Source organism: Pocillopora damicornis, chromosome 2 (assembly GCF_964200805.1).
Source record: "Pocillopora damicornis chromosome 2, jaPocDami1.2, whole genome shotgun sequence".
Taxonomy (NCBI): Eukaryota; Metazoa; Cnidaria; class Anthozoa; order Scleractinia; family Pocilloporidae; genus Pocillopora; species Pocillopora damicornis.
Genome location: NC_142671.1, coordinates 35,285,673 through 35,302,475, shown reverse-complemented (window position 1 = coordinate 35,302,475; position 16,803 = coordinate 35,285,673). Strand labels below are relative to the sequence as shown.

Below are 16,803 nucleotides of genomic sequence, written 5' to 3'. Positions count from 1 at the left end.
GTTTGCATTTACGTTTGTTTGTCTGGGAAAGTCTCATTTCATTTTCTTATATTTGTTTTCATTAGCCACACTATCAGACACTAATATAACAGGCATGTTCTGTTTCCAAAAGGTGAGCTGTTCGTTTTCTTTTAATTTCTGCATTTTTATTGCTTCCTCAGTTTCATTTTCCATTAATGAAATTCACTTTATTATTTTACGAAACAAAGAATTCGGAGAAGTTGGTATATGACTTACTGAAGTAACGCGTATGTAATTGAATGAAGTTGAAAGATTTTCCCTCGCCTGAAAAACAAAGCATTTTGTAAGCAGTTGAAACGCTGGGTAGAATCTTTGCTCTTTTCCAAAATTTATGCTGTATTAAATCAAAAAATTTCTTTTTCAAAATAATTGATGGGTGGTTAATCATTGACAACACTTTCATAAGTCTAATTTCTTCATCTCAAATTAACTAAGCGAGTTTCTGAGACTGACATGGCGGCTTGATCTTTATGAGACAAACGGTTAGAAAAACCAACACAAATTTTGTACAAATATCTTCATCTGGGCACAATTGAATAGTTTTATACTTCTTTTAATTGTAGAATGTGATTTTTTTCTTGTTGAATTTATGTCCATCAAATTTTTCCACCGCGCAACGAAACTAGATCTACGTCACGTAGATGGATATCTCCGGATCGATTGAAGATATTGATTTGCCTCGATTTTGAAACAAATAACAATGGAAATCAGAGCTGAGTAAGTTTGATGTTTTCACAAAATGGAAGAAGAAATTGACGAGTCACGTATATTTCAGGAGGCAAATCACGCTCCTCATTGGTTCATAAACTCAGTAATCACGCTCGCCTTTCTGTAAAATTTACGTTTCACATTTACTCGTCACGAGTGAATCCAAAAATATCACGATTGGTAAATTAACCGCTGTTCTACTGGTGAAACTTTTTTGATAGCTGCATCCAAAATCCCCTCTACGATTGTTGTAATTTGAACCCAGATGATACGCATGTGACTGGTCTGAAAAAAAAGTGAAAAAGGAATGTTACGCTCAGATATCTTTAGAGAGGAAGAAGGAAGACAACCACAAATTCCCTAAAACACTTTATAAACTCGAACATTTATCAGTGTTTCTTTTTTTAAGCTTCCTTTTTTTGTTGATTCTTTCCTACGACAACAAACAGGAGAAAGCCGTAATGAGTGACGCTGCAGAAATCCTAAAATCAGTCCAGATAGGTTTAAATGTCGTCATATTTCTTCTGAACACTGATCGTGGCCTACAAGCGATTGAGTTATGTAAGGAATGTGTAATTCTACTTCAAAACCTTGACTCTGGTAGTCACCTTGATATCTCCGATTTACTATTCAATGCGTACTACGCCATCTCTGGTTACACAGATGCGGAAAGACATGCCACCAAACTTCTTGACACATTTAACCATGCTTGGAGTCTAATCATGGAAGTGGGAGACATATATATATCACAAAGCCGGTTTATAGAGGCAAAGCTACTCTTTAAATGCGCACTCACCATCATGAAAACAATTGGTCACAAAAGAGAAGAAGCACTGGCTCATGGGAGACTTGGAAGTGTCTGTGCAAGCCTCAGTAAATATCAGAAGGCTAAAGAATATCTCAAGAAAGCTCTTGCCATCGCGATAGAAATTGGCGACAGAGAAGAAGAAACAACAACATACGGGAACCTCGGAAGTGTGTTTTGTTTCCTTGGCGAATATCAGAATGCTAAAGAATATCACGAGAAAGCACTTGCCATCGCGATAGCAATTGGCGACAGGGGAGGAGAAGGAACAACATACGGGAACCTCGGAAGTGTGTTTTATTTCCTTGGCGAATATCAGAATGCTAAAGAATATCACGAGAAAGCACTTGCCATCGCGATAGAAATTGGCGACAGGGGAGTAGAAGGAACAACATACGGGAACCTCGGAAGTGTGTTTCATTCCCTTGGCGAATATCAGAATGCTAAAGAATATCACGAGAAAGCACTGGCCATCGCGATAGAAATTGGCGACAGGGGAGGAGAAGGAACAACATACGGGAACCTCGGAAGTGTGTTTCATTCCCTTGGCGAATATCAGAATGCTAAAGAATATCACAAGAAAGCACTTGCCATCGTGATAGAAATTGGCGACAGAGGAGGAGAAAGAACAACATACGGGAACCTCGGAAGTGTGTTTCATTCCCTTGGCGAATATCAGAATGCTAAAGAATATTTGGAGAAAGCACTTGCCATCGCGATAGAAATTGGCGACAGAGGAGGAGAAGGAACAACATACGGGAACCTCGGAAATGTGTTTCATTCCCTTGGCGAATATCAGGATGCTAAAGAATATTTGGAGAAAGCACTTGCCATCGCGATAGAAATTGGCGACAGAGGAGGAGAAGCAACAAGATACAATTACCTTGGATGTGTGTTTGACTCCCTTGGCGAATATCAGAATGCTTTAAAATATCACGAGAAAGCTCTTGCCATTGCGATAGAAATTGGCGACAGAGGAGGAGAAGGAACAACATACGGGAACCTCGGAAATGTGTTTCATTCCTATGGTGAATATCAGAATGCTAAAGAATATCACGAGAAAGCACTGGCCATCGCGATAGAAATTGGCAACAGGAAAATAGAAGGAGGAACATATATGAACCTTGGAAGTGTGTTTGATTCCCTTGGCGAATATCAGAATACTAAAGAATATCACGAGAAAGCACTTGCCATCGCGATAGAAATTGGCGACAGAAACAGAGAAGGAAGATCATACGGGAACCTCGGAAGTGTGTTTCATTCCCTTGGCGAATATCAGAATGCTAAAGAATATCAGGAGAAAGCACTTGCCATCGCGATAGAAATTGGCGACAGAAACGGAGAAGGAAGAACATACGGGAACCTCGGAGGTGTGTTTGATTCCCTTTGCGAATATCAGAATGCTAAAGAATATCACGAGAAAGCACTTGCCATCGCGATAGAAATTGGTGACAGAGGAGTAGAAGGAACAACATACGGGAACCTCGGAAGTGTGTTACATTCCCTTGGCGAATATCAGAATGCGAAAGAATATCACGAGAAAGCACTTGCCATCGCGATAGAAATTGGTAACAGAAGAGCAGAAGGTTCAGCATACTTCAATCTTGGAACGGTGTACAGCAATCTTGAAAAAAATCTTCAAGCTAAAGAACATTTTGACAAAGCAGTCGACGTCAGTATTGCAATTGGTGACAGAGAACTGGAAGCCAAGGCTATTGTAGGTTTGGCACATGTCTATCATTCTGTAAATGACAGTCAGAAGGCAAAAGAACATTGTGAGAAGGCGCTTACAATCAGCAGAGAATGTGGTAATAGAGGGTGCAAAGCAAAACAATACCTACACGTTGGATGTCTATCCCTATCGTTTGGTGAATATGATAAGGCAACATATTATTTACAGAAAGCTTATTCCATGAGCAGCGAAATTGGACACAAATCGACTGAGTTTGGAAGCCTTCTCGGTATTACAGTGTTAAAGTTATTGCAGTTAGAGGCTGTGGAGGCAATGGAATATCTTCTCCTATGTATTGAAAAATATGAACAAATCAGAACTCTGCAGAAAGGAAACAGTGGATTTGAAATTTCTCTGTTAGAGCAATATGGTACTTTTCCCTTCAAGTTACTCACTCGCCTCCTTTGCGATACCGGAAAATTTCGAGATGCTCTCTATGTTGAGGAGCTGGGACGAGCAAGAGTCCTCGCAGAATTCATGGCAGACAAGTACTCTGCTGCAAGCCACATCTCAGCTGATCCACAATCATGGTTCGGGATTGAAAACATCGCGAGAAGAGAAAGTAACTGTGTTTTTTTGTACATTTCGTATGAAGATCGGCGAGTTCTTCTCTGGGTATTGAAAGCAAATGGAGACATTTTCTTTCGGAAAACAGACCAAGTGAAAATAGACACTCTTATTGCTGAGCGCGTTTGCGAAGTGGAAGGAGTTTTCAAAAAGAGCGCCGAATGCTTTGGTGTTTTACCCACAGCGAACTGCGAAGACCGATCGTTGGATGACAACGTGACGACATCTCTTCACGAAGAGAGCCAAGCAAATTTGCGAGGTGACGAAACCAAAGATACCGGAAGAAGCCATCATTTGTGCTACGAATGGATCGTCGCACCTGTGGCAGATTTACTCACAGAGCCCGAAATCATCATTGTACCGGATAGGTTTTCGTACCGAGTCCCATTTGCTGCCATGCGTGATGAACAAGCCGGAAAGTATTTATCGGAGAAGTACAGAATACGCATCGTCCCTTCACTGACAACTCTCCGGCTCATTCAAGAATGTCCAGCAGACTATCACAGTCAAACTGGCGGACTGGTCGTGGGTGATCCTACGGTTGGCAAAGTACAATACAATGGACGTCTCACTGACATTACACCATTGTTCTGTGCAAGTAAGGAAGCAGAGATAGTTGGTCAACTGCTGGGTGTTCAGCCTTTATTGGGAAGTCGCGCAACAAAGCAGGCGGTTCTTCAAGCAATACCTTCAGTGAGTTTGATACATGTTGCCGCACATGGAGATGCCGAAAGAGGAGAGATTGCCCTCTCTCCTAAATGTACTACTAACAGTACTCCACAAGAGGAAGACTACCTCCTGAAAATATCCGACATTGAAGGAGTTCAAGTGCGAGCTAAACTGGTAGTACTCAGCTGCTGTCACAGTGGGCGTGGGTTGGTTAAAAAAGAAGGAGTTATTGGAATCGCTCGGGCATTCTTAGCATCTGGTGCACGTTCGGTGTTGGTAGCATCGTGGGCTATAGAAGACAAAGCAACGGCGAAGCTCATGAAACAATTTTATAAACACCTTGTGCGTGGAGAAAGTGCTAGTGAATCTCTTCACCAGGCTGTTCAATGGTTGAGAAGCAATGGATTTTCCAAACCTTCCCAATGGGCTCCGTTTGTGTTGATGGGGGATAACGTGACATTTGATTTTATGAAAAAAGGGTAAGTCGGATTATAATGAGCAATTTTCTACGATACACCGATTAGTACACTTAAATTGTTCAGTTCACTCAGTTGTTCTAATTTTTTTGTTTTTCTTTGTCTTCGTCTTTCATCCATTAAATGCCAAGAAAAAGAACTTGATTTTATCTAGCGCTCGGAGCCGGAATATTTTCACTGAAGGTTCTCCAAAATTTGCGTTGAATGAGCGTTTCATTTGTATGCAATATACTCAGAAATAATTACTCATGGTCGATGCGATACTAGCGGCCATGACGATGAAAGTAACTTGAGAAGCTGAAAAATTTAACTTTACTGTAAAAAATCAGCAAAAATTACAATAAACTGACAATCTTAAAGTCACTTTGGTATCAAGCATGGTATGTTCGACAAGTTTGGGTAATCATAGCCAATGGCATTGAAGAAGAAAGTAATTTATTTAATTGGAAATCTGTTCCGTTTACTTTAAAGCTGAAATAGTGACAAATTTATGTTTTTTTTCAGGAAAGAACTCGAGGAGGACAACAACGAGGCGGAGAAGAAACAGAGTGACTACTGATCCTGCACAAAGATTCTTCTTCCTAAACGTTGTCGTTCAATGGACACTGGTATTACTTTGCGAAGACATTTTTAATTTTTTTATTTAGTCAAGTAGTAGATTTTGCGTGCTTTTGTAGAAAGGGCCTAATCAAAAGGCGACGACGAAACCTGCAATTAAGTCGTTTAATCTATTAAGTATACAATCAAAGGGAACTACAATAAATTGAGATGGGAAAACTGAACGCAGAATATTAGCTCAATGTATAAAAATGACAGAATGTTAGCAAAGCTTCGTCAAAACTCAAAATTAATCCTTGATTCAAATCATTACTATTCTGTTTTCAATTCTCCCGCTGCACGCGCACGTGATCATCGAAGAGTGATTAAGACTGTTCACAGGTGCAGGACATAATAATAAACTAACAGAAGAGGGAACAAAAAGTGTCGAGATACTGAAGACATAATAAAAAAAGAGAAGGTAATTATGTAAAAATCAGACAGAGATGATAAAAATGCTTGAGAATTACCGCAAAAATCAAACAGTGTTGTGAACAGGGCGCTACATATTAATCAAAAAGTTAAGTGGACAAGGAAACAAACAGAGTGTAACATACTAAAAGAAAAGTTTTAACAAATAGAGAAGAGAAACGGTGAGCGAATTATTGAGATAAAATTAGGAGAAAACATTGCGCGAGATAGTAACGTCAAACAGAAGAGTGCGAACAGTTCGCAGGATGTGAACTTGACAATCAGCCAGAATTAACCCTTTAACTCCCATGATCTCGTTAGAAATTCTCCCTATTGTCTGCTATAAAACACGTATGATTTCAATTTGGAGAATTTGGTCTTGGATCAGCCCGTAGTTCCCTAATTGAGTTTTCTTATTTATTCTCCTCACTTGTCTGCTTGATTCCGTGTTGATATTGTAAGGAGAAATTCTGTCTTGGTCACTCATGGGAGTTAAAGGGTTAAGGAAAAGAACAGAGGGCTAGATTCTAAAATAGGAAACAAATTTAAGTTAAAACAAACAGTGATGTAGATATTAACTTGGAAATCAAACAGAGACGAGGAAAGCATTGTGCAAGATTTAAATGAAATATTTAATCGGAGGAGAGAACGAGCCATGCGCAAGATAAAACTGAACAAAACTACCAAACAGAGCAGTGGAAAAAAAAAAGTTCTCAATATAATCGCAACAAACAAAGTTAAAAGAAGAAACAGTGGACTGAACAAACAGTAAAATCATAGGCATGCGATGCATGCAAGAGTTATTTTTTTGGCTGGGTGAGTTTAGGTGGGACACTATGTAACTTTTCATTTTTGTTGAAGAAAAAAAGCCCTAAGCTCAAATAGAACGAAAATAACGCATTAGTTTAGTTAAAAGACAGGGGAAAAAATTCCTATTTGTCTGAAATAAACTCACACGTAGTTATTTCGTGGTCTATTGTCTATGTGGTCTAATTAGAAACAAAAATAAACTTACTTTACCTTAAGAGAGAGGGGGAGAGAGAGGGGGAGAGAGAAGGGGGAGAGAGAGGGGGGGAGAGAGAAGGGGGAGAGAGAGGGGGAGAGAGAAGGGGGAGAGAGAGGGGGGGAGAGAGAAGGGGGAGAGAGAGGGGGGATGAGGGAGGAGAAGGAGAGGGGGGAGAGAGAGGGGGAGAGAGAGAGGGGGGAGAGAGGAGGGAGAGAGAGGGGGGGAGAGAGGGGAGAGAGAGAGAGGGGGGAGAGAGAAGGGGGAGAGAGAGGGGGGAGAGAGAGGAGAGGGAGAGGGGGAGAGAGAGGGGGAGAGAGAGAGGGGGGAGAGAGGGGGAGAGAGAGGGAGAGAGGGGGGGAGGGAGAGGGAGAGAGAGAGGGAGGGAGAGAAAATTTATTTTTATTAACCACTTTCTTCGATCCATACAACTTGATTATGGGAGAATTTTTTAGTTCCTCTATTTTGCCCCAACTTCAAGATCGTGGCTCATTACTGTTCCTAATAATGTACATGAAAAAATTACTCAGTTCGGATTGGTTAAGATAAATGCAGCTTTCAGGGTTAATTCAGTGAAAAGAAGTAACAAACCAGACATTCTGATTTGTCAATAATCAAAGAAACTCGCAGATAGCCAATCAAATGCGAGCCTCGGATGTCGCAACATTTGGATACGCTGAAAATTTGCGAGCGAAACAATGGCCGGCGTTTCAAGTAGGTTTTCTTTCGCCAATAATGCAGCAGCTGAAAAACAGTTCTAACAACGAAAACACTGTAAAAAGCACTACAAACTCAACAATTCCTTGAACTGTTTGCCCGAACTTTGAACTTTTTGTGCCCTTAAGATGTGAAAATATCATTGTATATTATTGTCTTGATCGTACGCGGTTGTTTTGACCGAACGCACGGTTTGAATAAATTATCGTTTTTTCGTTGATTTGCGGTGGAATCTCTGTGGAATTCACAACATAAAAACGCGCGATTAGCGCTGCTCCAGAAACATCGGTCCAGAACAACCAGCTGATTCAGTGAATAAAAAATATTTTGCGCAGAAAAGTGTATGAAACTAGAATTTAGTCACCATTTTCACGCTCGCCATTTAACGGTCTAAGCTGGTGCGGTGCGGAAAGAATGTAGACCATATTCGTGGAAAACTGTCTTACTCACCTGGTCGCCGTGATTTCGGGAATTTCCCGTTTTAGGTGCGCCACCATGGCGTCTCCGCAAAGCCTCTGGTCGAACTTGACCTTTTTGCCATCTGGGGCAAGAGTTTGGTTTTGACTTGTTTACGCAATGTCGTCCACCCAAACGAATGTTCGGTAGGGCTTCGCGCCCGGTAGCCCGCCTGCAATTTGTGAGTCCTGTGAACCAACTTGTGCATTGGGGTCAAAAATTGGCCCGATGGCTCCTACGCTGTGATCGCCAGACATTTCAAGATTTGTTTGCACAGATGAAAGAAGCTGTTGTAGGGAGCGAAAAGAACTTCCCTTGTTCATCTGAAAAGTAGTGTCACTTAAAGTAACGCCCCTATGCTGGTATCAAATGTAACATCAACGTCATATCTGAAATGATGATTACTGAAGGTGTGACATTTCTAATTTTTATTTTTTCATTATAAGGTGAATTTAGGATCCGAGGCTTTGCAAGAGCTGGTTGACATTCTTGAGATTTTATAAAATTACACGTCAGTCATTGAGATTTTTATAAAATTACACGTCAGTCATTTCCTATTCGATGAATTGATTTTATGAATATAATTTGCTTCCGTACTTCAACTCAGAGTTACGAGTTTGTAACTTCAGGAAATCGTTATGTCCCTTGCAGTTAATTTCTTACAAAGAGGTGAGGCACAACAGAGAAAAGCCTTTTGTTTTAATTTAATTTCACCGCGGGACGTGTGCTATAAATCATTCACAAGGTCCCTGTTTGCTGTTAAGATTATAGAAAACTCGAAGTACAATTGGCGATAAATTGTCGAAAAATTAATGAGAACTATAAATGCCCGTCTCGTGGAAGGAAAACCTCTCTTTCAACGCTACGATGCATGTGAACAAGTTTTCCTGGTATAGATTTCTTTCCTGGTGTCTTGTAATTGGCATTCTTCAACCCGCATCAGGTAGGTAATTTACATAGCATGCTTGACTGCTCACTAGCTTATCAGGCTTCTTTCCAAGAAAACTTACTCAAACGCCATTTGGTCATTATGTGAAAAGTATTCGTATTCCACTGCTTCTTCTGCGATCTACAAGGGCGCAAATTATTTTGATCGAGAAAACAAAGGACAAAATGTATTGAGCGGCCCGCCAACTTCATACAACCCAAGCTTCTTTCTGAAGGGAGAAAAAGAGGCGCAAGGTCATCTTTATTAATCGTAGACGGGCAGATGCGCACAAGCTTAAAACCGGGTAGGCTATCCGTGTAGGCTGCCTATAAATTAGCCGCAGTTGTTAGTTTCGTTTTCGTTAGTTGCTAGTGTTCTACGACTCCATTGGCGGGATAAAGTGGGTGACCGGAGCAGGGATGGTAACTATAGTAATACAGTCGAGCCCCACTAATTCGAGCACGGTTAACACGAATCCCCTGCTATCTCAAATAAGATCAGATTTCCTCAGGGTTTACCCCATTTTTCCAGTCATTTATTATCAGCTAACTCGAACTCGGTTTAGTCGGACTTCCCATGGATAACTCGCAAAAATGGCCTCGTTACAGCAAAATTAGCGGTGAGACAATAACCGATGCACTGTGAAAGTAAGGTAAGATATCTTTATTGAGAATTTTTATGTATTTTTACTTTCTAAGAGCAGTCGTAAATATTCCTATACAAACTCCTATATTTTTGCCATGACTCTTATTTCGCAAGATGATCATCTAACAGTTGGAGCCTGGGCTGCCTTTACTAGAACAAACTAAATGTACCGAAATTACTGTTGTTTGTGTGAGAATGGTAAAAACATTATTCCACATTAATCATAAAAAATACAAATAATTCGAACCATCTTCCGTTTCTCATGAGTGTTCGAGTTAGCGGGCTGCTACTGTATTCTTTTCCGCACTGCAGATATGTGAATGGATACTAAATCTTAAAATGATCTAATTTCATTTCCCAGGTTGCAGCTTTGAACGATGCTATCTCTTACGTTTATGCTATTGCTAGTGGTGGAGTTGGGATGGGCCGCCCAGTGTGACAAGTGGTCTGGACCCGCTGGAACTGTTGAATGCATTCAATTAAGGTCGTACAATAACGAATACCAGTGGGGGACGTGCGTAACGGATGCTTACATGAAGCAAAAGAGAAACCAAAAACATCAGTGTATAGACCGAACTGCAACCTACTGCTGGTATCAATGTATGCTTGAAGTGCATAACAAGAACTATGGATCGGTGACGAGTGATTGTTACTGTACTCCCAGCAATCCAGCCTCAAATCCAAACACTCTCACACCTACCACATTACTTCCTCCGGAGTGCTATAGTCCACCAGGGGATTCCTGTGATTGGTATCGCAACTGCCTGGAGAGGAGGTATCCCTGTGAAGCTACAAGTAATGGATATGCAGTCAAATACGCTGAACATTTTTGCAAGCTGTATGACCAAAACTTTGGAAAGTTCAGTCCAATCGGGCGAAACTGGGTTAATGAAGTTCGCAAATGCCTTCAAGTCTCACTGGTGCCACTATTGCGGCCATGGGTCGACGATCCAACCCGCGAGGAGATACGAGAAAAAGCGTTTGCCTCTCATACACCATGTTAGGTGAATCCAGGAAATGGTGTGTCGTCCGTCTGTGATCTCGACTGCTCTGATTACTTCCAGATATTTTGGACCATCAAGGGTTCCTTTGTCAAAGTCGACACACTCTGGGAATCTCTCAAGGGAATGTGGAACATAGGAGAGAAATGTGGATTGTCTGCTAACATCAAGAAATGTTACAGAGAACTGAAAGAGGGCCCAGTCAGAGTTACCAAGCTGAAGATTAAAAAGTTTTTTCTGCGATCGAGGCGCTCAACTGATAATCTTCCTAAATCTGTTGGTTAATAAAAATAAATTCCTAAATTCCTTCCTAAATCTGATGCTCAAAGTCGATTCGCAGATGGAGTTGGCTCAGCCATTGCGAGTGCCTTGAAGTGGAACTCAGATGTAATGGACTGGCTTGCCTATACTGGGAGAGTTGAAGATCCAGAAAACCTGGAAATTGTCGTCTTATTAGCTGATAAGAAAGCCCTGGGCATCGCCATCACATCCACTCCATCCGTCCACTTCAACAAGCGTATCAATGAATTTGCCTCAGCTGTAAAACAGGGAGCGCTACCTTTGAAAGTGGATGGACACAGTGTCTGGGTGAAGAGCTTGAATTGGCGTCGTGTTCTGATAAAGACTGCACCAGCATCCAGACACTGGCAGTGTCACACAAGCCTCCAAACTGGGGGAAGACCTTGGCTCTATGTTCTGATATAGCCTGCAACAGCACCCAATTGAATGGTGCTGCAGAGATCTCAAGAGGTAAAGTTTTCTTGTTTGGAACCATCGCTGTGTTGGTCATGATGATGAACAAATTGCTTTACTAAAAAGATACTTGCGTCTTTCAAGAAGATAGATTAAGTTCTTCGGTTTATCGAGCGTCTAATAGGGGTTTTCAGAGGTTTCACAAGGGGGATTTCAAAATTTGTATCAGTTTGTACGCTCACGATAAGGTGCAATTCGCAATGTGCTTTTGAACAGCGCAGTGTTAAAGGTATTAGATAGAACATTGAAACACATCATGCTTTGAAAACACAAAGTCGTTCAGACCTTGTACACCGTTTATTATATATGATTTAATGGAACTAAGTCTATATTATAACTGGAGAACATGATCATAATTCAACCGGGGAAGGATGTCACGATACCGTGAGTTTAAAAGTAGCTATACGAGGCCTCTTTGATTTTCGCAATCAGCTATAGTCTTCTATAATTCTGCTTCATTCCATTAATCTATACTTGTGTTCTGCGTAGGCTGTTGTCAGAATTCAGTTTTACAGAGTAATATTGCGGGTACAGCATGGAATTTCATTTCCTCGAGCTAATTTCGCCATGCGAACACTGTAAACAGCTCTTCAGTTGAAAATATTGTGCTTTTTAAATTGAAGTGAAATTTAAGACGATCTTTTCATGATTTAGCTTCTCACGTGGCTTCGAGTTTTAGAAAATTATTCAATTTACTGCAAAGTTTTCGGCGTGTGCGCTTGCTTTAAAATTATTTTGGTTAATGGTTCAGACGACACTCTTTGTAATTTCTTGTGGCCTTGACATATTTACTGGTCGGTTGCAGGAATCGGCTAAGTGGACATGATACGTGCTTATTTTACCTTTAGGACCTCGGGTACTCAAATAAATAGTGAATCGAAAGACCTTGAGCATATATCCTTTGGTACGTCGTCGAAAATTGCCTGGGCTTGGAGAAAAATCGAATGAAAGATGGATTAAGGCCAGTAGAGCTGCAGACGAACTAAGTATCATTTGTCTTGCCGGTGATTAATACAGGCAAACAATGCATTTCTAGGAAACTAAGGAAGCAACAGCGAATTTCCGGTTCCAAGCTTACGTCTCGAGAAAAGCAAACGATTTTAAAATCAATGAAAGCGTTACGCGCTTTGTGACGCGGGGTTAAGTTACGTTGAGAATTTGAACACGCTGTAAGGAATAGTACGGGGAAAGAAATATGGTCGATCTACAACGCGAAATATTTCGAGATATGAACATTCTACGCGTAATTATAAGGATAATAGAACTTACTCACTCTTTGTTTGTCCATTGTGGTTTGTAGTGTTCTCTGCCGCTTTTGGCTTGCTTTGCCATCGCTGTTATACCTGTTATAAGACAGAGTTATGCTCTCATGAAATAATCTTTTGCTTTTCCACGAGACGTGACACCTGCGGTATATGTTCACCGACGGGAGGGGTTCTTGGGGACGTTTCGACACCGTCTCTACAGTAACAGTAACTTCAAAGGGAGTCTTCAGCACTCGATCTCAGTTTTTTTTTTCCTGGAGATAAATCCCAACCTCAAATCTACATAGAAAAATATCCTAGTTGAAACAACCGTACGGAAGTCTGACCGGGTTTCACGGGCGCCGGCTTTCACGGGCGCCAGCTTACACGCACATGGATAATTAAATTTGAATAGGCAGCGGGGCAACGTGTAGCTGAATACTTCGTATTTTCAAGGTTGAAATCAATTCATTGTCTGGAGCATTTAACAAAGGAAAGCTTGTAAGATTATGAATAATCATTTATTTTGTGCTTTCGGGAGAAATGAAAATAGAGCGCGCTGACCGTTTCCGAATTGACAGATCTTTTAAAGGAGTGGCAGCAACCTCCCTCTCATCGGCAGAAATTAATTGTGGCTTTCGGATTCGCTTGAGGTACTAGCTTTGGTGGCTTTTTTTCAAACCCATTGAAGTTTGCCGACTCGTAGGAAAGGCAAGAATTTTTACGAGATTTCCGGTGGTCATTTGATCGGCGACTTGGAAAATCGCCATGAAACGTAATGTTGTGTTCTACGACTCCATTCGCGGGACAAACTGTGACCGGAGCAGGGATGGTAAAAGCATTTTGTCTGCTCGGGCAACCAATCAAAACACAATATTCCTTTCATTTGGCCTGCCCGTGGAGCCGGCTATAAAAAAGAGAAATATTGTATACATTAGAATGCAGAAAACGTTGTTGCCATTAGATGTCTAAACAAATGGCAAAGTATCATTGAGTCTAAAGAGTGATATCAAACACGGTAACATATTAGTATGTAACAAACAGTGCTTGAGCTCTAACTAACAGGGAAGAAATGTTGGGGGTTTCTTAAATCGGTGCTCGCAGCAACACTATAGTAATACAGTAGAGCCCCACTAATTCGAACACGGTTAACACGAATCCCCCGCTATCTCAAATAAGATCAGATTTCCTCAGGGTTTACCCCATTTTTCCAGTCATTTGTTATCAGCTAACTCGAACTCGGTTTAGTCGGACTTCCCATGGATAACTCGCAAAAATGGCCTCGTTACAGCAAAGTAAGCGGTGAGACAATAAGCGATGCACTGTGAAAGTAAGGTAAGATATCTTTATTGAGAATTTTAATGTATTTTTACTTCCGAAGAAAAAAATATAACTATTAATCGTAAATATTCCTATACAAACTCCTATATTTTTGCCATGACTCTTATTTCGCAAGATGATCATCTCACAGCTGGAGCCTGGGCTGCTTTGCTAGAGCAAACTAAATGTACTGAAATTACTGTTGTTTGTGTGAGAATGGTAAAAACATTATTCCCCATTAATCATTAAAAATACAAATATTCAACACAACGCAGGAAACTGGAATCCCCTTCAACTCGAACCATCTTCCGTTTCTCTAGGGTGTTCGAGTTAACGGGCTGCTACTGTATTCTTTTCCGCACTGCAGATATGTGAATGGATACTAAATCTTATAATGATCTAATTTATTTCCCAGGTTGCAGCTTTGAACGATGCTATCTCTTACGTTTATGCTATTGCTTGTGGTGGAGTTGGGATGGGCCGCCCAGTGTGACAAGTGGTCTGGACCCGCTGGAACTGTGGAATGCATTCAATTATGGCCGTACAATAACGAATACCAGTGGGGGACGTGCGTAACGGATGCTTACATGAAGCAAAAGAGCAACCAAAAACACATGTGTATAGACCGAACTGCAACCTACTGCTGGTATCAGTGTATGCTTGAAGTGCATAACAAGAACTATGGATCAGTGACGAGTGATTGTTCCTGTACTCCCAGCAATCCAACCTCATATCCAAACACTCTCACACCTACCACATTACTGCCTCCAGAGTGCTATAGTCCACCAGGGGATTCATGTGATTGGTATCGCAACTGCCTGGAGAGGAGGTATCCCTGTGAAGCTACAAGTAATGAATATGCAATTAAATACGCTGAACATTTTTGCAAGTTGTATGACGAAAACTTTGCAGAGTTCAGTCTAAGCGGGCGAAACTGGGTTAACGGAGTTCGTAAATGCCTCCAAGTCTCACTGGTGCCACTATTGCGGCCATGGGTCGACGATCCATCCTGTAAGGAGATACGAGAAAAAGCGTTTGCCTCTCATACAAAGTGTTACTTGGATCCAGGAGATAGTGTGCCATCCGTCTGTGATCTCGACTGTTCCGATTACAACATGATTTTTTGGACCATCAAGGGTTCCTTTGTCAAAGTCGGTACACTCTGGGAATCTCTCAAGGGAATGTGGAAGATAACTGCGAAATGTGGACGGTTTGCCTCCATCAAGAAATGCTTCAGAAAGCCGAAAGATAGCCCAGTGAGAGTGACTAAGCTGGAGATTAAAAAGTTTATTCCGCGATCAAGGCGCTCAACTTATAATCTTCCTGAATCTGATGTTCAAAGTCAATTCGCAGACGGTGTTGCCTCAGCCATTGCGAGTGCCTTGAAGTGGAACTCAGACGTAATGGACTGGCTCGCCTACGTTGAGAGAGTTGAAGCTCCAGATAACATGGAAATTGTTGTCTTATTAGTTGATAAGAAAGCCCTGGGTATCGCCATTACATCCACTCCATCCTTTAACTTAAACGAGACCATTCAAGAGTTTGCCTCAGCTGTACAAAAGGGAGCACTAACTTTGAAAGTGGATGGAAACAATATCTGGGTGAAGAGCTTGGCCTCGTGTTCTGATAAAGCCTGCACCAGCACCCAGACACTGGCAATGTCAGACAAGCCTCCAAACTGGAATGGTGCGGTGAGGATCTCAGGTGGTAAAATTGTCTTTTATGGAACCATCGCTGTGTTGATCACGATAATGGACAAACTACTTTACTGAAAAGATACTCACATCTGTCAAGAAGATTGAGTTTTTCTATTTACTGAGCGTAAGAACATAGACTTATCATACGTAGTAGTTGTTCTAATGGTCTGTCTCACGCTGGGTTTTGTGCTTAATGCCTTCGAGCTGAAACTTTTCGATTCCCTATCTGTTGCCAAAAAGCTTCACGAAAACGTACACCTAGCTAGTTTTACTATTGCAATGCTTGCAACAAACGGAGCGATTTTTAGCTGCAGCATTTTGGACCCAGTCATGACCACGAATCAATTCTGGACCACAAAACAGCTGCCCTTTTCTATAGCTTACGAGAAAGAGCATATCAAATACTGTGGCAAATCAACGAGTTGTTTTCTAGATTTCAAACCTGTCGGTGTTATTCTTACTATGAACAGGCTTCAATTTGTAACAGGCCCTTAAATTAGCTGAGAGTTATTCGAAGCCGTAGGATATAGAGGATAAATAATTATAACCAAGCACAGAATCTCATTTAATTTCATAGGATGGTAGTTACATAAATATTACGCGTTGCTAAAGGTAGAGCAAAATCTATTTGCCCGGTAGATGGGAGACGTTTTTAGAGAGATCATTCACAAGTTACGGTAGCCTATGTTTGATTATAAGTTGAAATCAGTGTGTCTTATAGTATAGTGTCTCTCTCCATTGGAAGGACCAATAGATAGGGTGCCGTTGTTTCCCTGATAAAAAGTGAGTAAAAACAGACTCACCTTACCCAGATTAGTTTATGAATATTAATCATCATGTAAAGGCCTGATTACACGCATTTAGTCGCGATTTTCCGTCTGTTTTTTTATTTTTTTATTTTTAGTCTCAGCTTAGAGTTTTAGCTGTAAAGATCTTGCTATTTCGAATATTCTTATTGAAATAAAATAAATAACGCTATTGTATAAGCGTCTTAGACTGTTATGACCATTGTTAACCATTAAAGTAATGAAAGATTGGGAATGACTTGTTTAT

The 16,803-nt window shown here is 41.0% G+C and overlaps 2 protein-coding genes and 1 pseudogene across 2 annotated transcripts; all 3 read left to right on the top strand.

The window, feature by feature from the left end:
- Positions 1-1,190: 1,190 nt before the first annotated feature.
- LOC149051039 (tetratricopeptide repeat protein 28-like) lies at positions 1,191-6,950 on the top strand. The gene is made up of 3 exons (XM_089193664.1): positions 1,191-1,586; positions 3,054-4,981; positions 5,483-6,950. Exons 1-3 carry the CDS (start codon positions 1,191-1,193, stop codon positions 5,535-5,537), a joined length of 2,379 nt encoding a protein of 792 aa, XP_089049790.1. The 3' UTR covers positions 5,538-6,950.
- A 2,892-nt stretch (positions 6,951-9,842) lies between these two features.
- Positions 9,843-11,598, top strand: LOC149051038 (uncharacterized; annotated as a pseudogene).
- A 2,767-nt stretch (positions 11,599-14,365) lies between these two features.
- LOC113686410 (uncharacterized) lies at positions 14,366-16,791 on the top strand. The gene has a single exon (XM_089197439.1). The coding sequence runs from the start codon at positions 14,485-14,487 to the stop codon at positions 15,823-15,825; it is 1,341 nt and encodes a 446-aa protein (XP_089053565.1). The 5' UTR covers positions 14,366-14,484; the 3' UTR covers positions 15,826-16,791.
- Positions 16,792-16,803: the final 12 nt, after the last annotated feature.